The 23,156-nt window shown below is 38.1% G+C and overlaps 1 protein-coding gene across 26 annotated transcripts in view; it reads left to right on the top strand.

Moving 5' to 3' along the window:
* NRXN3 (neurexin 3) overlaps window positions 1–23,156 on the top strand; it is a 967,492-nt gene that overhangs the window by 926,479 nt on the left and 17,857 nt on the right. For 16 of the 26 annotated variants that reach the window (XM_071426717.1, XM_071426711.1, XM_071426705.1 and 13 more), the window contains one exon: window positions 2,938–3,013. In XM_071426717.1, the coding sequence (XP_071282818.1) occupies window positions 2,938–3,013 (76 nt within the window). Of the gene's footprint in view, window positions 1–2,937; window positions 3,023–23,156 lie in introns of all 26 variants that reach the window. The other 10 variants (XM_071426710.1, XM_071426706.1, XM_071426703.1 and 7 more) reach the window with 1 other exon arrangement.

Genomic DNA, 23,156 nt, shown 5'->3' with positions numbered 1-23,156 from the left:
TTGTGGTACAGGGACTTCCCAAACTAGATATAGGGTAATTAATAGGTCTGGAAGGATGTTTTGACCCTCAGTTTGGCTGATCACTTCCAAAATGCTCTAAACTTTTATTATCTACCAGCTTCCTGTTGCAAGGAGGTGTCCAGTTAAAAAAAAAATGCCTTGTTACCTTCCTGGTTTCATATGATGCCCCTAATAAGCAAGAGGGAAAAATAGTTATAAAGGAACTCCTTATTCTTTACAAATACTAAATCACATTGTCAGTTCAATTTTATTTGATTCCATGTTAATGTTGCATGAAGCCTTTAGATCTGAGCAAGTAAGTGGGTAATCAAATAGGTATAGCAGCTGATAAGTGACAACAACACATTGTCATCATTTTTATGTTTATTTCCTACTGGAGCAAATCATCACTGTTTTTCTATGAGAAGTGTGAATTGTCAGGTGTTCAACTAAGACCAAAATCCACATGATCTAAATTTAACCTGGAAAGCAAAACCAGTTGCCAGGGGTTTAGCACTGTCTGAGCAAGGTCTTCTAGTAGTGATGGGTAGTTAATTCTTTATTCACAGTACTGTCCTTAATTTATTCTTTATTCACAGTGCTATCCTTACCCTTAGACAACTACAGTATGAATCTCCAGTTTCTATAACTACATTTCCCCTGCTTAAAAATTTCTAGCAGTATAGCCTTGTTTACTAAATTGTACTAAATTACTTTACATTGGTGCAATTAAAAACTAATATCTTTTTACCCAGGGACAGCTGCATTTCAGTGTTGGAGGATGTGATTACTGTATTAGTTATAAAGTTTCTGGGGATAAATAATACTTTCTAAAATATATGTGACAGGACTAGGAGAATTTAAAAAAGTAAATTTCTTTATTTCTGTTTTGTGCATTCCTCCTTTCTTGTTCCCTTACTGAGCAGACAAAATTTTAAAGACAGCTTGTCTTAAGAGAAGTCAGCAAGATTTCAATAGAATTCTTCCACTTTCTATGACTAAAAGAAGATCTTAAAAAAATTACCTTGACATGTAAGGCAGGAACATATTACCTTCAGTTCCTTTTAATCTTGACTCCCCATGGAAGCAAGATTGTAGAAGTATTTAATGAAAGTATTTAAGCATGAAACTACTGCAAGATAGCATTCCACAAAACATTGCCAAACGTCCATGCTGGGTATGACTAACGCATAAAATACTTCATGACTGGCTTTTTCACAGATACTCTATTTTTATAATTTTTACTTGCAACTGACCTCTCCTGTTTTTCTTTCTTGGCTCAATCTAAGCCACTGAAATCTAGACTGAAGGATCATTAGGTTCAATCTGATCTTTCTGACTGACTTCTTGGTTCTCTTTTTTCCCCTTAGCTCAAATACAAACAGAGACGGGGAGGGTAAGGAACTTCTAGCAGGAATCAGAGGTATTTCATAGTGCTGGGAGCACACGAGGCTGAAGAAAGGGCAGAGTCCTCAGAACTCTTTTGTAAAGGGAAGAAGGAACATGTTGGAGGCAGCCATAGCAGATATAAAAATGTAAAGGAGACCTTATTTAAAGCTGGAGAGTCTTTATCAGGGATAAGGATTTGAAAGTCTTGTTGAGATGTGAGATTCCCAGAAATATTCACCTAGAGTACTGAAGTGCAGCTGTCTTGCTCCCGAGTTCAGCAATGCTTCCTGCCTGGTGAGGAGCATTTCAGTTGTTTTGTTTCAGGAGTCATCCCACTGATCCTACTGCTTGGCAGAATAGGCAGCTCTCTGCAAGGAAGAGCTGTTAAGGGAGACAGTTTCACCAGAAGCCGTAGTTGAGCCAATGCTGCTGAGCTGGGGTAATTTTGTATTGTGCACAGGAACATTACAACCTGTGTCCAGAGGCTGCCACAGGCTCTCCCTAATGGTCTGCATTACTAATTCAACTAATTGCAGCAATTACAGGCAGGAGATGCTGCTGGGAAGAGACACCAGTACACGTCTCTCTCTAACATGCTGCAGTACATGCTGCTCATTAATTAGAGCAGTACACACACAGAAAGAAAAAATATAAAAAATGAAAACTAAAAAAAAAAAAGAAGAAGAAAATATCCCCAGCTGGAAATGCAAAGGAATGTGATGAAACCTGTAATGTTTGTGAATGGTTACACTTTGGTTTAACCCTTTCAGAATCAGACTTTACATCTGGTCAGCCTAGTTGCATCCACATCCCTGTTCACTTGCTAAGCAAGGAGATGAGGTTGCATGTTGGGCATTCCTGACACATGCAGCAGTTCCTCATCATGCAACAAGTGAGTTGCACAGATATTTACTGTCTGGGTCAACACCCTATTCCCAGCCCAAGAGGTGCATTAACAGAGCAGGAATTATGTCTGCCTCAGGGTGGTGCATCAGGCACAGCAAAGAGTCCTGCTAGCTGAGCAGTGTGTATTATCTGGGTCTATACTGTATATTTCCTTTGCAGAAAGCATGTTCAGTCTGAGCATGCCTCACATGGTAAGTCTCTCAGGAAGTGCCTTCTGGCTGGCCCTGCATGATACTGGTATTTATGGAGGAGCCCAGCCTCCTCCCAGCAGACACATCTACAGTGGCTGTTGAGGGCAGTTTGCCAGCCAAGCAGGCTTTGCAGCCCACTGTACCTCGTTCAACAGCACCAGTGCGATCCCCTTGCTGCCCTAAAGAGCCCAGCAGGTGCACAGCACCTGTGCACACCTGAAATATTCAGCAGCACAGGATAGGCACTGTTACTCCGACAGGAGACCAACTCAGTGGAGGACACATTTACACGGGCATATATATGGAGTGCTTGGTACAACTTAAATAATTTAAAAATTAGATTTGTGAAACCTCTTTTTTTCCCTTGGATATTTAGCTGCCTCTGTAATAGCTTCTTGACTTGCAAATATCTTACTTTTGTTTTCTTTTGTTCCTTTGCTTCACATGCCAGACAACAGATGACATCGTTTCATCAGCTGAATGTTCCAGTGATGATGAAGATTTCATTGACTGTGAACCCAGTACAGGTAAGTCAGGTCAGTCGTGTTTTGCTTGCTTTCTGATTTCATTTGCAAAAAACAATGCATACATATATTTTATATGTGTGTGAATGTATACATATATAATTATATATGTATATATGTGTGTGTATATGTGTATATATACGCACTCATGTATATATACACTGTATATAAAATAAGAAACTATACAGCCAAGCATCAGATCCCATGGACTTGGCAACAGCAAACCACCAATATGTAGTCACTATTTGCTTTATATAAAGTTGTTCGCATGGAGAGGCAAACTTTCTGAGAGTGATTCCAGCTAATAGTTCACATATTTCTAGATGTTACTTTACTAACACTTTAAGAAAAAAAAAATCAATATGGAGTGTGACAAATAATGAAGATTTATGAAGTGGAGAGCGTGAACATTTGAAAACAGAAGAGAAAAGTGAAATAAAAATAAGTTATTAGTGATGTTTAATCTTTCTTAATACTCTGAAGATGTATGTTAAGGGATACATTTGTCCATGGGATTTTGAGTACAGTTAACATGGTAATGTGTTTATACTAATTTTGTTTCCTGTGACCCCAAAGAAATTGGGGAGCACCAAAACATAGTTTTAACATAACAAAATTAGTAGTAATTCTTGCCTTGTTATCTGCAGTGATGCTTCAAAATGTATCCATTAAAGAGTCAGAAGGACTGGCCATGTGGAACTGACTCAACTTCTCCCTTTCAGATACATTTTGATAAATTGATGGCTTTTCTTTCTGGTGAGATATTTTATGTGGTATCCAGCAGGCAACTGCAGTCTACTTTATTTCTTACAGGCTTTTTCAAGTCTTCTTTTTTGAGGCTTGCCATGAGTTAAGCATTTCTATAATAGAGAACAGACATCATCGAATTTCTGTGTACATTTAAAAGAGAAAGAGGAATTTTGGTTAGAATTTTTGTCTTTCAAAGTGAAACATATAAATAGTTTGAGGGGGTCCTTTCATTTGGCTTTGTTTTGTTTGTTTTTGCTTTGTTTTATTTGGGATGATGGGGTTTTTTTTCTTACAAAAAATACCAAGAAAGTACTACAAATGTTCTGTTTCTAATTTCCTGAAGCCATTTGAGTAATACAATAATAACATAAAAATTCACCCAAGGCTAGTGCTTTCACATTTCTTTTCAATTTGTCATGGTGTACCTGCATCAAGTAGAACTTGGTCTTGCTGTAACCTGAGATTGGCATTGCATTGTAGCTGGGAACTTCCACCCGTACTCTTGACTGCCCTCTGATGACAGTGAAGGCAGTGATACAGACTGTTGGTAACAGGTAGCTCAGCCTACTTCCCATCTCTTTTTTCACAGATTTCTATGAATTTTTCTACTCCCCATCTGGAGGAAAATCAGTCAAAATATAACTAGATTGTGAAGTAAAAAAGCAAACAATGGGGGTACTGAGAGTTTAAATAAAAATAGTAATAAAATGCCAGCACAGTGATTGTAATGAAAGTGAGGCATGAAATTAATAGGACCATGGACACAAGGGCAAAGTTATTGCAACTGATATGCAAATAAATGAAATCACTTCATTAAAGCTTCACTAACATGTAAAGACTTCTTTTTTTGAATTTATATTCTGATTGTCATGTATTTCAATTGAAGGACAAAAGGATGTCTTTATTAGACTCCTTCTCTTGTAAATTTTTCTTTAAAAAATCACAATAACTGCAGCAGCTAGAAATTGTAAGAGCAATACTTTCAGCTTGTGCTGCCAGTGGAAAAATCAAAGTTGGAGTAGAAATTTGGTAAAACAGCATGTTTAGCATGAAATTTCATAGTGCTGTACAGCAACATTTCCAGACTAAAAATACCTCCTTCCTGACACAGTTAGAAATCTAATGCTACAAACAGGTACAAACTGGATTTGTAAAAATTACTTGCTTTTGAAAATCCTGCTAAGCATTACAGTTGGCAGATAGAAGTGCCTACAGACGTTTGAATATCTGCTGTGCAAAATAATATGATTCTCTGAAAATCTGCTGAAGGTTCTCTCCTAAACTACCAGACATTCTTGTAAATTTCCCCAGTATCTTTCATTGCACCCTACTCCTCCTGCATTGGAGGGTAGACCACATAAGCCACTGAAATCTGATTCTTTTCTAGGGAATTACTATGACATTGAGAATAAAAGTTAGCTTGATTATATGTAAAAATAAGTCTCCCAGATGGTCTTTGCTGATGAAATCTGCACTTCCAGATTTTGAGTTCTTCTGCTCTCAGAGGTGCTGGTGTACAGAATTGCCAGGAGGAGGAGGAATAAGCAGGTCCTTTTTGCATAAACTTAACTCATTCCATCGTAATAAGAAGGAAAAGTAGCAGGTTTATGGGGCTTCTCATTTTCTTTGTCTATCTTATTGTCTGCATTCTCAGTACATAGTGTCTGCCATACAGGCAGTATCAAAGCACTCACTCAGCCCATTCTGCTCTGGAGCACTAAAGCAATCTGAGCCAGCTTATCAAAATCCAGTAGTGCTGGCTTGGCTGAGCAGATATGTTTGCCTTTACACTTCACCAGCCAAGTCAGAATTCTGGCCCCATGCCAAGATCTTGTATTTAAATATGTACATTGTGGAGAGAAAAGATCCAGATTATCTTGCTTGTGTTTTCTAGTGTGTGGCTTCAGATTTTTTTTTTTAACTTATTGTTGGGTTTTTTTTTTTTAATTGGGCTCATTTGAAATTGCTTCATCCTTTTCTGTTGACAGGTCGCTGCCTTCTGCCTTGCCTGATCCCTTTTACAGCAGACTGAAAATTAAATGACCTAACCCAGCACAGTCTTCTTTTTGTTGCTCTGATAATGTGTAGCTTTTAAAGCTCTTGAGTTTCTGCCAAATTTGGCCTTCTATCACCCTCAGTGCCATGGTCTAGTAATGTAAAGGTTACTGAACTCACTGCTGCAGCTGTGAGATATGATACACATCACTATGAACCTGCTGTGCAATAGCCAAGACAAGGGCAGCAGAAAATATTTCCCTGCAGGTCAGAAGTTTTCAGATTTTATATGGGTCAGAATCAAATCCCAGTATCTTGAGATATTACTTTGGTCTTGGTCCTTGGAATCAGAGGCAGTACTCTATGTAGAGTCCTTTTGAAGCCTTTGTTTTTGGTGTACTCTGAGGCTGAAAATCATGTCCTCTTTGAGACTAAATACCATGTGAGGACCATTTGGCAGGGTCTTACTGCCACTTAACTCTTATTGACAGTTGAATCTAAGACCTGAATCTCATGTGCATACAATCTGTGTCTGAACACTTGCATCTCTTTCAAAAAAGACAGTGTGAAGGTGATTCCCTAACTCTGGTCTCTTCAGGATTCTCCAGGCTGGCTTGAAACACTATAGCAGGCTGGCTTAGACTTTGTGGCCCCCTTCCAAAAGTGATTTCTTGTGGAACTTTGGTAGAAAAACTTCATATAAAAAAACAGGAGCTGTCACTGGACTTGTTCTGACCGAGGTAGCTTGCAGACACCACCTGTAGACACGAATGTATACATAAGGAATTATTCTAAGTGACAGCAATGACAGCTGTGGATCCAAAAACCCCTGTATTTTATGTAATGCAAAAGAAACCAGTTCAGGGACAGAAATTGCCCCCTGTTCATCTTATTGCAGACAAGCCTAGATATCCTTAGATCTCTAGATCCCCAGAAGACTTAATCTAAATGATACAGGGGGCAAAAAACCTGTTTATCTGCCCTGAAGAAACATTTGCTTAACAGTCAAGAGAAGATCCTCTTTTATCTCTATGAAAATGTTGCTTGTCCCAGTACACAGCCAAAAACCTTCTTTTTTCTGTGCCAAAACAGATGCTTTTCTCTGGTGTGAGTTCAGGACTGTCTTCTGGCCTGTTCCAAGGAGATCTGAGGCTCAAATATTCAAGTTCCTCAAAACTGAAGCCAAGGTTCTGAGTCTGTGCTTCTGAGCACAGCTCTGTGGTGGTTTTTTGGTTGCTCATCTGCTTTCAGAGAATGTAAGATTTGTAAGGAAAACATCTTTTCTGACAAGGACTGACTAGGAAACACTGTGAAGAAAGAGCATTTATCTCTTTTCAGTGAAATGAGGAGCACCCTTACAATCTGATCTTACTGAGACTTCAAAGCCTTGAGGATGATAATTATGCTTTCCTGACAGCTGTTGCTGTCTCCTCACACCATTGCCCTCATTCCTGTTAAGGATGTCCAATAGTGGAGCTCTGGCACCAGGCAGGTTGGATGCTGGTGGCCAGGCAGCTGGTTGGGATCATAGCCCAAGCTGCTCCTTGGACTACTCAAAACAGTGAGACTCAAACACTCACCAATTAGCCTGAAGCCCACAATACAGCCTCTTGAAATGGTCTGTAGGGCTTAATGCTTGTTCCCAGGCTCAGCACATCCTGTGTTTCTTCCCTGATGCAGTTGCCAGTTTTCCCTTCCTATCAGCCCATCAATTTCCAATCTGATTTTCTTTCCCCAGGGAAATTTACTCTGTGTTTCCCAAAAGGCTTCATATATGTTAAGGCTGTCATTGTTTAATCAGACTGGTAAGCCTTTCTGATGGGGGACTGGACACAGCAGTAGATATGCCAGAATCTACAACAAAACTTGCATTGGAAGTTTTGTACACTTACTCACACACAGGAGGCACATATCCAACAGATATGCCCTCTGTATCTATAATTTACTGGCCTATAGCCATCCACCTGCAGCCTGCCTGGGTCAGAGATTGATTTGCAGAAAACAAGCATAATCTGTCTTCCAAAACAGCTGGCACAGTACAAAAACCAATATGTTGGAAGTGAAGACTCCCCTGAAGAAACCAAAAGAAGTGTTGATTTGGCTGTTGTCTGCCATAACTGCATCAACCTTCCTGAAGGACCCAGGGAATTTTCACTGCTCTAACTGGAACACTCCCCACAATCCAGTGCTCAGTTAGCCACAGTCTTTCCCTCTGACAAGCAGGAATGCTTCCCCATTTCTCATGTTGTGAGTAAGAAATGGCCTTTAAAGTTGTGTGCATGCCTCTGAGTACTCAGAGAAATAGACTTCCAGTCTCATAAGCTGAATACCATATGGACCCAAAGGTTCATCCACAACACTTCCCAGGGTGTAATAGCATCACTTGTTTGGTGGAATTTCCTAGCTACAATCTTACAGCCAAAACAAAATCAAATGAGTTTTACAATCATGCAGATGACTTACAGGAAGTTTTGTTTTCTTTTTAGTTTTGTGTTTCTTTTTTTTTTTTTTTTACATTAGGAATACTGAGATTGATTTTCAGCATATTGGTCTTTCTATCTATGTAAGGTCCAAAGGCCCCACCCATGAGGATATTTTATCTATATATGCACTATATATATACAGTGTGCATATATATCTATATGCTAAAGTAATAAATGACCAATATCAGCAGTAGTCCCTATCATCCAATCACATGTTTACACAGAAATTCATGCCTTCATCTAACCCTGGCATCCGCTGGTGTGGACAGATGCATGATATTGTTATTTCTTGGTGAACAAAGCACGTTAATTTCTTTTTTTGTTAGATTTTTTCTGTCTTCCTTATTTTTATTTCTTTGATTTCAATTGATAATTTCATCTACCAATTAGCCTTGGGGTAGGGTGGGGCAGGGAGAACAAAAAAATTATACAGGTATATCCATCGATATATACACACCTACTCCGTGTATATATAGATAGATATATACATTGTATATATTTGAAGAACATTTTCTGTCGTTTCACCTCATCTTGTGCCGCATGAATTTTTGGTGATTGATATTTTAGTTTCTTTTATATTTCTTTCCTTTTCAGTTTTTTTTTTTTGGCTCGTAATCGTGCCATACTGCTATTTTTTAATTTTTAAAATCATCGCTGTACTTCTCAATTTATATTTTTGGAGTTCTTCCAACAAAATAATGGTTTCATCATCTCAAGAATGAGATATAGATCTGCAAACCAATAAAGGCAACAAAATCTTTTCTTGCCATCCTCAAGAAATTCAGATTTTTGGATATCCCAAGAAAGTTGTGTTTAAAAGAATGAAGAGTACTACCCCTCCTTTATTTTTATTTTCCTACCTTTTTAAACTTCTGCAAAGTCTCTATCCTGCTTTTCCCCTTTTCCTTTCTTTTTCAATTGAGTTCAGAGAAAAAAATACCCAGAAGGGAAAAAACCCTCCCCTTTACCCTGCATATTCCCAGGAAAAACTCTTCCAATGTAAAGAGCCCTAGAAACTGCAGATGGCATAAAAAGAATTTTATTGCAATGCAGAGTGTCTGTTGTATCTTTTATTTCTGGGTCAGTGCAAGATCATTTTTCTGGCATGCTGTAGTTTAGCTGATGTAACTAACCATGGCCTTCATTAACTGGTGCATGGGCTGTGATGACACCATCGTATGTTCCATCAGAGCTACGCATTCAGGCTAACTGAGCAAGTCTGTAGTGTATGATTTGGGGGCGGGTATTCTTTTGATTTTTTTATTATTTTTGTTATAATTTATTCTTTTTGGAAGAGTTATGCTAGTACCCTTGGCTGCTTCTTGCAGCCTCGGAGATATAGATCTACTTTTTTTAATGGGGTTTCTTTGCTTTTTTTTATTTCTCAGTAGTGATTTTGCGTCTTGTTTGTGTCCATCTGTCTTGTCACTGTGTCTTGGAGTCAATTGGTCCAGTGTTGTTATGTGATTCTGTTCTCTGTTTGTAAGCTGGTGTTTAGCTCCTCGGCGCTCTGTCATCCCTCATCCCCTTCCCTTCCCCTCTTCCCTTCCTCACCTACCCAAGGGAGGTCCACAAAGAGGCACCAAGCTTTGAATGATGTTCTGAGTGTCTCCCCGAGGCTTCAGGATGGATGTTTCAAGATGTCTGCAGAGCTTCATAAGACCAAGTTTGCAGCTGTTCTGTTCTCAATAGTTTTCAAACTCTGTTATCATTTCACTCCTAGAAGTGGTTTGCTGGCATAATGCTAAAGTGATTTCTTATACAGCTTCTTAAGGGATTTGTGCCTACATGCTGATGTGTTAGAGTAAGAATTCCTGCTATCTGTGCTTTAGGCACCAGACAATGGGATGTACCTAGGACTTTTTATAAAAGGCAGTCTTGGAAAAGGAATATCACTGTGCACGTGCAGATGAAAGGATACCTTTGTGAGTGTATTTTTAAAATCCACAGTTCATAGTTTGTTTGTAGTTAGAAAAAAGTCTAGGATTTATCTAGGATTTCTAAGAGTAGTGTGTCTTCACTCTGTAGGGCCAGTCTTCTGTCTGTCAGTGTGTGATCTCTGCCTCTTACTGATGCTGGTGAAAACTGGCTTACTGATGTTTACTTGTATAACTTGAACACAATTCTGGAATCGCATCTGGGGTGTCTTCTGCCATATGCATCATAAATGTGCAGTAATGCGTAAAGCAGAGGAAAACAAGCTGAGTTTTCAAAGCGTCTGCCTAGACTAGAAATACTGTTTAGAAAAAAATATAGTTTGGCTTGTCCAGTGGTTCATTTCCTGGTACCTTAATTCAGTTCTTTGTGAATGTACTAGGCACATTAATGGCACAGGAAGCTTCAGTGCATTAGGATACATCAGCTGGCATCAGTGGATCAGCTCAGTTAGTGGAGGAAAAGGCAGACAGTTTTTGTGCAGATAATGTTCACATCATCACAAAAAGCATACTTACACATACTTTTAGCCTAGTTAAAATTCCAGCTTTTTTGTAGGAATTAGTTTGTTCTGAAGAGAAGACATTGAAATCTGTGAACTTTTCTCACAGGACCACGATATAATATCTTTTTAGGCTAAGAGCTACCGGAAGAGGGAAGTGATGGGATATGTTCAGGTTTCCAACATGGAATTATTTAGTTAGTTCATTTAACATACCCAAGGTATGTTTTCTGTACTTACAGAGATAAAAAAATCACTTTTCTTTCACCAGTGGGAACCAATGATTTATGTTCAGTTTAGTTTTCTTAATTCTTACGTAATCTGAGAAAAATTACTGAGTGTAATTATTACAACAGAAAATGAATCAATATTTAAAGCTGGCTTGGTTTAGATTTTAGATCTCACGTGTTTTTCATAACCAGCAATTCCTACTGAATCTAAAGCTTTTTCTTGGCATTCCCTTAAGTAAAGCAACTGCTTATAAAATTATATTGTAATCAACAAGCTTGTAGTTTTGTGTAATACTGCCCTCTGGCAGAGAGACCAGGACAGTCATGTTACAATGCAAACAGCAAAAGAAACCAATTTTGTAGAACAAGTGGCAGGTTATTGGAGCAGAACAATTGGAGTTTTAGCCCCCTGCATCATGAAGTTCAGGGTAACCTTCAGACTGGAGCAATGTGAGGATCAAGTGTCCGGGCATCAGGACAGTAACCTCCAGGCTGTGATAAAGCTTGTGTCCTACTGAATGGTGACTTCTGTTTGCCTTTTGTAGCCTCTGCTATGCCTGTGACCAGCCTTCTGCAGGGACCAGCCTTCTGCAGGGGCAAGGGGCTCACTCAAGCTCAGGCAATGCTGTGAGAGATCCCACTGTACTCTGTTTTATCCCAGTAAGGTTATAGATGGATATCTGGTACTAGAAATAGTGCTTATTTTTGTTTTCTGTCTTAGGGCAGGCTGCTGGCTTCAGCTTTTGTGACATTTGTCACTGAGCAAAGGGAAGAGCTGAGAATTCAGTTGTTTAAGCCAAGAATGAAAAGCCTGAACTATGGTGTAGCATTCCCAATTCTACTCTTGATTCCTTCTGTGGCTGTGTGTGTATATTGTTCATTTGCCTACCTGTAAGGCAGGGTAAATGAAATACTTCTAGCTGAATGAGGTAAAGATGAGTGGAAAGGAGATTTAATTACTGTTTTAATGGACTTTGATATTCAGGTGCAAATTGCTGTTCAACACCCCAAAATGGTTCTGTACTGCTACCTACCAGAAATGTGCAAATAAACTGTGTTATTGTTAAAGTTTTAGTACTATATGCTATCTTCACTTGCTGTGAGAAGTAATATTATCAGATATTTTTATAAAGTTGGTATAATTCCTACTCTGCTAATGCAGAGAGAATAAAGTGAGGGATACAAAAGTCAAGTATTTTAATCTCAGGGATCATTGGTGTGACATTATTTTCATTAAATATCATTTTTGCCTCTAGAATGAACACATGCATTGGAATGAACCATGCTCAGGCTACATAAATTAATGTCATGTGTGGACAGCAGTATAGAGGTCTTAAATATCAGCACTTGCATTGCTTGGACTTGCATGCTCGTACAATTTTGCTTTGAAAACGAAACAGTTTCTCCAGCCTGACTTAGCTGGTGTAAGTTTCCCTGGTTTTTGCATTTAAGATCAGGAAAGATGAGAATCAGCCCCACAGTCTGGCTACCTTGCCCTTGCTGCCTTCCAGTCTTTTTTTAAAGCGTGTTCTCTAAACTCAAAGCCATGTGCACTGTCACATTCTGGCAATCCCTCTAGTGCTGTGCCTATGTTATCAAGCTGACACATGTCTAAAATACTAAGATATGATATTTTCAACCTGCTGTGACTTGCTTTTTGTCCCTGTTAGCTTTGATTTTCAGCTTCATAAAATATATGGTAAAGAAAATAAAAATAGCCAATGACACATTCAGTGGAAGAGAAGAGCTAGCACATGACTCAGAAACAGATTTTGCATCAAAAGCAAATGTTTGTTTATTAGAACCTTAAATGTCTATAGCCACTGATTAGTTACCTTTAAACAAGAAGAAAGTACCTGATTTCTGAAAGATAATAATGTCTGTTAGAAAGAAGTCATGTTGAGTGTTTACAGATACTAGGGACAGGGATAGGCTTTTGCTTCTAGAGGTTTTTCTTATAAATTTCTTTTGGACATCATGCCTAGACCCAAGGATGCCTTATGTACTAGAAGTTCAAAGTTACTGACATTCACATGAACTATAACACCTAGAATAATGCCTCAGTAAAGCAGGAAAACCTCTTCTATTTTCCACCCAAGTAAATCATGAGAAACCAAAGTTCATAATTACATTAAAGGGATTATTACTTTGTCTTCATTCTGCCTCTCTGTTTCAGTTCCAATTTTTTATTTACAAGTTGTAGAAATCAGTGCTTTCTCCCAAGTGTAAGAAGGGGGCATCCCAGTTCCTAGGGGACATCAAGTGTAGTATTTCTTTAATACCACTCAGCTTAAATGTTCTGTAAGGCACAGAAGACAAAGCCCATACCAGTTTGGAAATTAGATCTAGAAGCAAAAAAAACGAAAACAAAAATAAATCAGACTGGCTTGATTTGAAATCTCAGATGTTTACTAGTTTGAGAACCCATTTGATCTTTGCACGAACGAATACGTTATTAAAACCTTGCAAAAGACCCACCACCAAGGACCTTCTTTTTCTACTTCTGTGGAGTCTCATAAAAACTAAAGTTCTTTGGTCCCAGGGGCTGGTGTTATAAGGATCATCAGCTCCTCTTTTTACATTCAAGAGCAACTACAACTATTTTACAAACAAAGTTGCAAAATCTCAACATTAGCTTGGTTTAGAGCAACAAGAAAATGCCCCAAACTTTATCTCCACTGGTTTCACTCCACCTCAGTGTCAGAACAATAAATGTCAGAGTTATTCAAAAAGGGGAAAGATTGCTCTGTCTTTGAGGGACAGCAGAAATGCAAAGCAATATTTAGCAATTTTGAGCTTTTTTTTTTAATATATGTCCGTAACTCAGGATTTTTCCCTAATACTGAAACCAGTATGACTGATTTTAGATACTAGTTTTAGCAACTACTGATTTCACTGCTGAAATCTTGGGGAGTTCATAAATTTTGTATTTGACCGATGAAAAGAGCAAAAGTAGTCCTGTAAATTGTTATGGTTATTTTCTAATGCATCAAAATAAAATTTCATTCTCCTCTTCTGACCTCTGTCCATTCAGTAACAAGTCCACTGTGGAGTGCCTGGAGATCTGTATTTCCTCTAGAATCCATGGTTCTCCTGTATGTTAATTTTTTCAGTGCTAAGACCGGGATGATAAATATACTGCAAAACGTGCACACACACTCCCTCTCTCTCTGTACATGCATGTATATTTATACATTTGTTAATGCCATGTTTATGTTCTGGCTAAAAGAAGCACTTTAGGGAACTGAAATAGTAGAATAAACTTGTTTATGAGCTTTATAAGCAAATGTGGAACAAATAGCTTGAATCTTGCCTTATCCTCTTTCTCATGCGCCTGTTATGTTTTGTTAGTTCAGGTCCTTGGCTTTTGTATACCTCAGGAAGCTGCTAGTACATCCCATCATTTTGGGGGAGGTGTTTTGTGAGTGAGGGCATGTGTGACTCAGGTTTGAGATCTGGGAACAGTCAGAACCAGAGGATCCCTGTCACGCATCTGAACTCACAGCAGGGAGGTGTCTTTGGTGAGGTTCTGAATCATTTACCTCTGCCAGGCTTCTGGGGACTCTCAGAGACCTGTGGAGAGGATTAAAAAGGTTTGACAGCTGGAGAGAAAGTCAGTGAAGTGGGAGTATGTATGTATCTGAAATAAAATAAAGTGCTCTTTTGTTCAGTAAACTGGCCATACTACCTGATCTGCCCTTATTCCCAGAGTTGATGGGTGGCATTCCCTGGAACACTGTGGATCATATGCACTCCACTGGTGGAAGGCTCCTCCTTGGCACTGGGGCTGTTCTTACACAGATCAGAGATTTTTCCACCATGCACCCAAAAATCTCCTCTGCCCCTTGGGTGTGGGGGTGCAAACCTGGCCTCAGCAAAGCACCTGCTGCTTTTGCAAATGGCCTGTTGTTTGAGTCTTTAACCTTTAACATTTCAGTCTCTCACACCCTTTACTTCACATGCTTAAGCATGTCAAGTAAGCCCCAAAGGAATTCAGAGACTGAAAATTAGTTGAATATATTCACACCTTCGTTTTTTTAGTAAAAAATGAAAATTTGGTGCTTTCAAAATACTGTAGGGACTCCATCTAGTCTCTTCTGAGCTGTCTGTGTCATATCCAAAACAAGAAAATGTTCCTTGAGCCCCAAAATGCTGAGTTTGATTATTTTTTTGCATTTTGAAATTGGTCCTTTAAAAAAAGTGAAAATTGCATTCTAACAAAATCTCTAATTATGAAACAAAGTAAACTTAAGTTTTGAAATATTTTATGGGAACTTCTTTTGTCCCCCCACTTCATTTGTCTCCTTTTTTGATTTCTGAAAATATGACTACTAAACTTCACCTGTAAATAACTGTGGGGCTTCTTGCAGTTCTTTTCAGTTTTTCAATTTCTTTTCTCCCCCATTAGGTCCCCCAGAATATTAAACCATAGTTTCCTGCATAGGAAACATCTGTCACTAGCTCTGTAGGAATTACATTAGAAGACTAAGCTCTTTGATTACATTTATCAAAGGAGTTGAGCCAGTATATTTCAAAATGTTCAGTTGTTTTGTTCACAGCTTTTCATTGTATTTTGAATAGCAATGGTAAAGTCCACCCCTGAAGCTGAGTGATCTTTCCCACATATGCTGTTTTCCAAATCCATCATTTTTCCCTTGGAAAAAAAAAAAAAGCAAACAAAAATGATTTTGAGAGACAGGAAAAAAGTCTCTTTCACTGAGATGATATTTTTAGAAGCAGATGGCAAAACAAACTGCAGATGTTGTGCCTGCAGCACCTCTATTCTAATAACGGGATTGTTGAAAGCTGAAAGCAGCCATTTGTGTGTCTAACTCACTCTGTTAGTAATTCTTCCTCCATGCAAGAAGAGCGGGGAATCCTGGTACAGCAGTTTTCCCCCTATCTTGCCTCCTCTGGAAAGGATTTACACAGTTCTCTGCTGAAGAATGAGTCTTCTATTAGTGCTGTCTACAGCAAACACAAAGATGTGATAGCATAGGAAAAATGAATCCCAATCATCTATATGTCATTTACTATTGATCCAGTAGATTTTTTTATTCTCCTGGTGACTTTTTTTCTTTTGCCTCTCAGATGACCTCTCCTTCCTGATGACAAGCTGCAAGTTTTCTGTTGGCCTGTCTCATAGGTGGCAAGTGTCCAAACACAAGCTGCCAATTCAGATAGTTTGAGAAACTCCTAAGACCTGCCAAGCTTGGCATGCCTCATGTAAGAACACTATATTCACATGAAATGTTTAAAGTATTCTGAGGAACTGGAACAGTTTTGTTTCTTTTTCACAACCAAATTTGCTTACATTTCATTAAAGCTAATTAATTAGGAGTCTAAACAGCAAGTCAGGTCAAAGCCATTTGGACTACTGTAGTAGCAGACATTTTGTGAAGGCCCAGATTTTTTAAGATCTTCAGAATATCAATTACTATTGATACCTATGGATTTTGCCTTAAAATCCCTATACAAACAATATTGTTTATTGTATTTTATTGGCACTTAATCTCAGAAGCCAGCTGCACATTCAAGATGCTTATTTTAAATTAATTTTAATAGATATATCCTTGAGATATATCCTTGGCTGCAAATGTGAGTGTCCAATAGCCCCAGCATTTTATAGTTATATTGCTATGATTTTTCTAGCAGCTAAGGGGAGCTTTGTGGATATTAGAGCAGTTGAGCATTTGCTTCTAGGATCTAAATTTTAGATTTATACACTGACAAGAGATAGTCAATCATTTTGTAGACTGAGCCCTTAAGGTTTAGCTGAATGACAGAACTTGAAATTAGACCTTTTGGAGTCTTACTTCTTTCAGTCTCCAACCTTAGTTAATATCTCCTCTACTTTTAAACAAAAGTTGTATTTTGATCCTTCAGATTTCTCAAATCTTCAGACAGATACACACAGCAGGAGGTCATTTTTCTGGGGATCTAGCCATGTTAGAGCAATGACAGCTTTTCCTCTGTGTGTCATATTACATCAATTTTCTAATTCAAGGGAGATTTCAGCAAGTACAAACCAAGATGATGAAGCTATCTACAGTGAAGGCAAAGATTTTAGACATCAACTTCAAGCAATGATTGTTGTTCCTTGTTGAACAGCAGTTCTTTATCGTTTTTCTCTTTTGCATTGTCTTGTGCTATTCTATTCTGGTAATGAAATGCACAGAACTATACACATAATTTCAGGGCTAGTGCTGACAAAGCTGAGTAGAGAGGCACTGTTATCTCTCTGCTCCATTACAGTGACGCCTCTGCTTATACAGTGCCAGGGTTCTGAATGTAGCTGGGGAGCTTAATAAGCATAGGGAACTGGTGTGGAGGAAGGAGATTCTTTGCAAGAAAGGATTAAGGAATGGCAAATGCAGTTTCCTTTTATAAAACCCAATAAATTTGAGCTTTATGTCTCTGACTGGAGCACTGAGACAGGTACTGGAAATAGAAAGCAAAGAAAAAGAAAAATATATATATATATATGGGTTATGTATAGTAAATATATATGAAAACCCGTAAGTATTATTCAGTTAGATAATATTATTACAGATTTCAGATAGTTCTAGCAAATATCTTAGATGTGAAAACAGAGTGCTGGTAATATCCTGTCCCCAGGAGATAGACTGCATGTCATATTTTAGGGTTCTCTGATTCCACTCTCAGAAATGATGCACGTGCTGTACCTCTCATTTACTGCTAATGTAAGTTAGCAATAATGCATATAAGCACTATCAGTGTAAAACTGCTGCACGTGAGTAGAAAATCATGCTCTTAAGTTTCAGAAGTAGGATTGTTTGCCAGAGCTGAACATTAGATCAGAAAGAGTGGATTAGGTAATTCATAGCATATACAGAAAAAAAAACCCAAGTGTATGTACGAGGAATTCCTGGGAGACTACATTTGGTAATAGGCTTCAATTTCCAAAAGCATAACTTTTCTGCTGCATTCCTCACTTGTTTTATAACTCTCTTCCAAAGCTTTTGTCCCCAGCATTTGTGAACAGGATATTGATTTTTCTTTTAGGAAAGGAAAGAGTCAGCACTTGGATGTCTAAAGCAGTTTGGAATTTGGATGCAAATTAAATACTTTCATAGTAAAAAAAATGAAAAAAAATTGTGTAGATTCCTGTATATATGCGTATGCCTGCATATTTGCTAATTACATTAACCATATGGCTGGAAAAACTGGCAGCCTGATGAGATGTTGAGTGACTTGGGATTAATGAAAGTAGAAAGTATTTAGCAGTTTATCGTATTAGGGCTTTTGTACAGTTATATGTGGAAAAAATCACTATATAGAGTTAGCTAGACCTTAAATCACAGACTGGAAAAAAAGTCCAGATGATTTAACAGAGAGGAGAGACTTTAGCTGGAGCATTTCAAAGCTCAGCTGTCAAATACAACAGCTTGTTTTCATAAGGTGCGTATCATCTACATTTTTTACTGTATTTCATTACAACGCTTTACTTTATTCTACACTGTTTGAATACATAAGGAATGCCTGTTGATTTCCTGAGATCAGGCAGTTTCTGACTTTCACTCACTTTTTTGAGCCCAGCTGGTGCATCTGTATTCTGCACGTTAATATTCTTGAAGGGAGCAGGGATAAACCTTCCTTTTGCTTTTTTCTGTCCTTAAAGTAAGACAGAAAAAAGCAATTTTATGCTTCCATTTTAATTTCTGCACTTGATAATGTTATGGATCTTCTTGATCTTATCTAACAGAGCACCCAGCCCTTTATGCCAGGTAAGGCGTTTGACCAGAAATGCACTGTTACTACTTCAGTGGCATTATTTATCTCAGATTTGAAATGTGTTCTGCAGGTATTTAAAAGAAGCTTTTCAGACCTTTAGTAAGAGTGATGAATGCTATTGTCTGCTTTTCATAAATACAATAATCAGAGACGTTTAAAGGATCCTTCCTGAGGTGTCTCACTAGCAAGCTTTAGTTGAGCAAAACATGGAGCAGTGCAGGGAGAAAATTATTTGTAGGGCATGCAACAGTTGTGGAAGAGGTGGAAGAGGATAAACTATTGCTGGGTTTAAAAGAAGAATTGTATTAATAAAGGAGAGGAAATGTTTCTAAATAAAATTGGTTTTTTCATTATGAAAAGCCATATTTGTTTAAGCAAAAGGAATAATTTCACCCATAGCTATACCTGAATGCTATAGATGAGCAAACAGAAAGAGTTTTCTCCTCTTCACTGATCTGTGTGTTTGGTTTCAGAGACCAGTCTGCTGACTTTTAAGGTTTTTTGTCCTGATGGTCCCTGTAAATTCCATGCAGTCCTGGGGTTAGGGAATGGGTTCCAATCTGTCCCTCACTTTCCCTGTGGAGTCATTTATCCATGTTCAATTTTAAAGTTCAGTCCGTCCTATTTCTGTATGATCACTGAAGGCAATAGGGTAGCTACAAGATTGCCAAGTACATAACTTAACCTACAGTCTTTCCTGTTGAGTGGTAATGAAAGGAGACCTGAACTCATCTCTCAGATCCCTAACTTAGGTTGGCAGCAAGTTGGAATGAAGAATGTCTTTAGAGTCGGAAGACATTATTTATCACGTTGGAAAATCATCCAATGAGACATAATGAGCAGGAAACACCATGGTAGAGTTTTGAAGTGGAATGTATTTTTTTAAGAGAAAGGGGAAGATGAGGAAAGAGAAGAAGTGAAGTGTTTTTTCCAGTTAACTCCATGTTATGCTTCCCTACCTATGAAGACAGATCTGTCATCTTATCTCAAAGCTTATTGCTCCTGTGCTGAATTCTGCTCTTTGTAGTTGTACGTTTGAGTTGCCACTTGCTTCCCTTTCTCAGTATTTTTCAGCTGAGGTTACCACTACTAAATTACCAGACAATGAAATAAGAAATAATAAGGAATTGTGATGGAGCTATAAGACAGCAATAGCAGCTTATAATTTGGCTTCTGGCATGCTCCCATTTTGATGAATAATTCAATGCCTTGGAAGGTTGGGAAAAGAAGCCACTTTGCATTAAACACTTAAATTTACCATGAAAGGCTAGCAAGAATCATTTAGGCACTGGAAAAAAACAGGCAAATCTGCCAGTTCTTCTTCAGTAAAATGTTGGTCCATGTGTCTGTTCTCATTTAATGTCCTTTGCAGAAGGCAAGCAACAGGCCCAAGTGTCTATAATGAGCCTTTTGAAGTTGAAACATTTCTTGTAACTTTAAAACAGTGCTGTTCATAAATACCCTAATAAGGCAGTAAATCACAGGGCAATAAAGTTAAAATTTGAACACCTTTTTGTTTCATTCACAAAGTTCAAAGCTGCAAGTTTGCCAATAGCAGAATTGCTCAAATAACGTGTTTGTTCTATTAACATAATGTTTCCAGCTCTATCTCTTTTTTGATTGTGCTTAAGACCATCAATTAGACTAAGAATATGAATAGAAATAATGAATTCATCAGAAAAATAATTCTACATGAGAAAATTTTGTGGCTCATACAGATAAAGGAAATTAGAGTCTATGAGAAAGTAATAGACTTTCCTATTAAAATCTAACCATACAATGTCTTACTTCATAGCGGAGGAAAACCTAATATGATAAGATTTTTTTAGTCTCTTTTAATTAACTTTCCATCCTATTAGACTTGATCTTCAGTTAACTTTCATTTCACAGGTATTCATGATTTTTATGCTCCTGAGAATTACTAAACCATGAAGCTCAGACATGGTGGTTAATATCTATGCAGTCATTTCTCAGTTGATTGTCTAACAATGACCCTGAAATTTAAATGTAAATACTTCAGGTAATACAGTAAGGAATAATATAGAAAACATATTCAAATATATGATTATATATCCCTTTAAATAGCAAAATCCACAGCAGTCTTGCTTGCCCTGGTCTATGAATATTAACTGTTGGTAAAAAAAAAGAAAAATACACACCATACTCCCAGATATCCCCCATCCCCCTTCTCCATCCATTTTGAAAGGCAGTGTTAAACTTCTCTAACAAAGAAAACAAGCTTTTGGGATGGTGGGATATACATTATCATGGTGTGAAGATTAGGGAGAAAGAATGCCAAGGCCTCCCAGCTTACAAATGAGGTAAGCCGAATTAATCAATAGCACAAAGCAGTCATCCTGAATTTTTGTTCAAAAAGTCTGTATGGACCTGAAGAATTCTGGTGTCAATCTTTATTTGTGGACATGTTGGCTTAACTTGTGATTCTGAAATAGATACAATTATCATAGTATAGAATCGTAGAATTGTTTGGGTGAGGAGGGACCTCAAATATCTAGTTCCAACCTCTTCACCATGGGCAGGCACACCTTCCACTAAACCAGGTTGCTCCAACTTGGCCTTGAATATTTCCAGGGATGGGGCTTCTTTGAGAAACCTGTTCCAGTGCCTTACCATCGTCAAAATAATTAATTTCTTCCTAATATCTAATTTAAATATACTTTGTTTTATTTTGAAGCTGTTGTCCTATCCACTACGTACCTTTATAAAAAGTCCCTCTCCAGCTTTCTTGTAGGCCCCCTTTAGGTACTGGAAAAAGGTGCTGTAAGGTGTCCCTGGAGCCTTCTCTTCTCCAGGCTGAACAGCCCCAGATCTTTCAGCCTGTCTTCGCAGGAAATAAGCTCCAGCCCTCAGCTCCATGACCATCCTCTGGACTTGCTCTCACATGTCCTTCTTATGTTGGGGGCCCCAGATACTAATATCATCAATACTAAAATAAGTTAACTTTTGGAATGAGATCTGTTTCTCTTCTAATCCAATCTTTTATGAAAACAGAGCAAATACCCTTCCCAGCCACTTTCTTGCTGTAATGCAACCTCTGATAAACAGCTTAAAGCGTTGGCTTCTGAATCACAGTAGAATTTATTCCAGTCATTCATGATGTTGAAAAAGAGGATTCAAACTTGCCTGCAGCAGCCTTCCATTGCTGTAATCCTGAACTTTCAAAAGAAAATTTGCAAAAACACCACCCTCTCTTTATGCTTCTGCACTTGATGTCTAGTATTAAACTTCCCTGCAAAAACAAACAAGAAGTCCTGCCAAAGATCCATTCCCAAATGCCTGAGTCACAGCACCATCTCCTCTTGTCTTTTCTAAATGATAGACAGAACTAGCTCACATGTTGAAAGCTCCTAAACAAAGGATTCCCCCTGCAGTGCTTCAGAGCTAGATAGCTCATATGTTAGTTAGCTCTATTGTGTGACTGATGCAGTTACAAGTGCTGCCTAGTAGGAGAATTGACGTCAAAGTATGGATTAACAGGCATTTGCCATTCCATCTCTAAACACCTCTGCTTGAGATCTCAAGGGGATTGTAGTGCTTTTAAACATTATTAAAATCAAAAGGAAAGAGCATCTCACATTGTCTGAAGTGGTGTGAGAGAACAACACCTAGCATACTGCCCAAAAGCTTGGCACTCACATTTTTCCTTTCTGGAGGAAGAATTGGGATTCTATTTATTTATGTTTACAGATTATCAGGGGTTTTACCTAGAGTTTTCACCTAGGGTTTTCTATCACTTCCCAGTGGTAGTTTTGTAGAACCTGTCAGCAGTCTACTTGGTAGTGAACTTCTCCTCAGTAACAGTCTCTTATGTAGCATTTTTCCTTTACAAGTTACTGGGGATTAAAGCCTTAGTGTATGCAACATCAGCTCATTTTACTGAAGGAGAGCTTGCCCTTGCCTTTTAGGATGGCTGTGGGGCAGTCCTTGTATCCATTCTGAGGACTGTTTTTCCTTGTTTTTGTCTGAAGAGGAGACTGAAGTCCCATAGTCCTAGGACTCAGTTCTGAACTTCCAAAGGCTTCTGGTAACATGAGGAAAATGGCATTACCAGCAGGTCTGTACTGCTTCCATCATTTGGAAGATGAGCTTATTAATCCCTGGTTTAGTGCAGTTTTTTAACATGTGCTTGAATAGGTCATTTCAAGTCTTAACTCTTACACCCCAATTACTCTAGGAGGGAACTTAAAATTGCTCAAACTTAGTAGAATAAAGCATGCTTTATAAGTATAAGAATCCCTATCATGCCCTGTGATTACTAAAAATAAATAAATTTAAGTGTGAAGGCACAGGTAAATTAATCTTGTTCAAAGCCTATGGAATTAGCCTCTTCCCAACCTTCACACTGTAAATTCTCTTCACTCTACATTTTACAAAGTAAAAAATTTACAAAGAACTGATGTTCACAATGCTGAAAAGACATGGTTAATTATTTTTCTCAGTAATTGCACTATTTAGCTTGATATAATTACCAAGGA

This window comes from Agelaius tricolor, unplaced genomic scaffold (genome assembly GCF_023055355.1).
Source record: "Agelaius tricolor isolate 1412-34295 unplaced genomic scaffold, bAgeTri1.0.p SCAF_5, whole genome shotgun sequence".
In the NCBI taxonomy this organism is placed as follows: domain Eukaryota; kingdom Metazoa; phylum Chordata; class Aves; order Passeriformes; family Icteridae; genus Agelaius; species Agelaius tricolor.
This window is presented reverse-complemented; position numbering and strand designations above follow the sequence as displayed.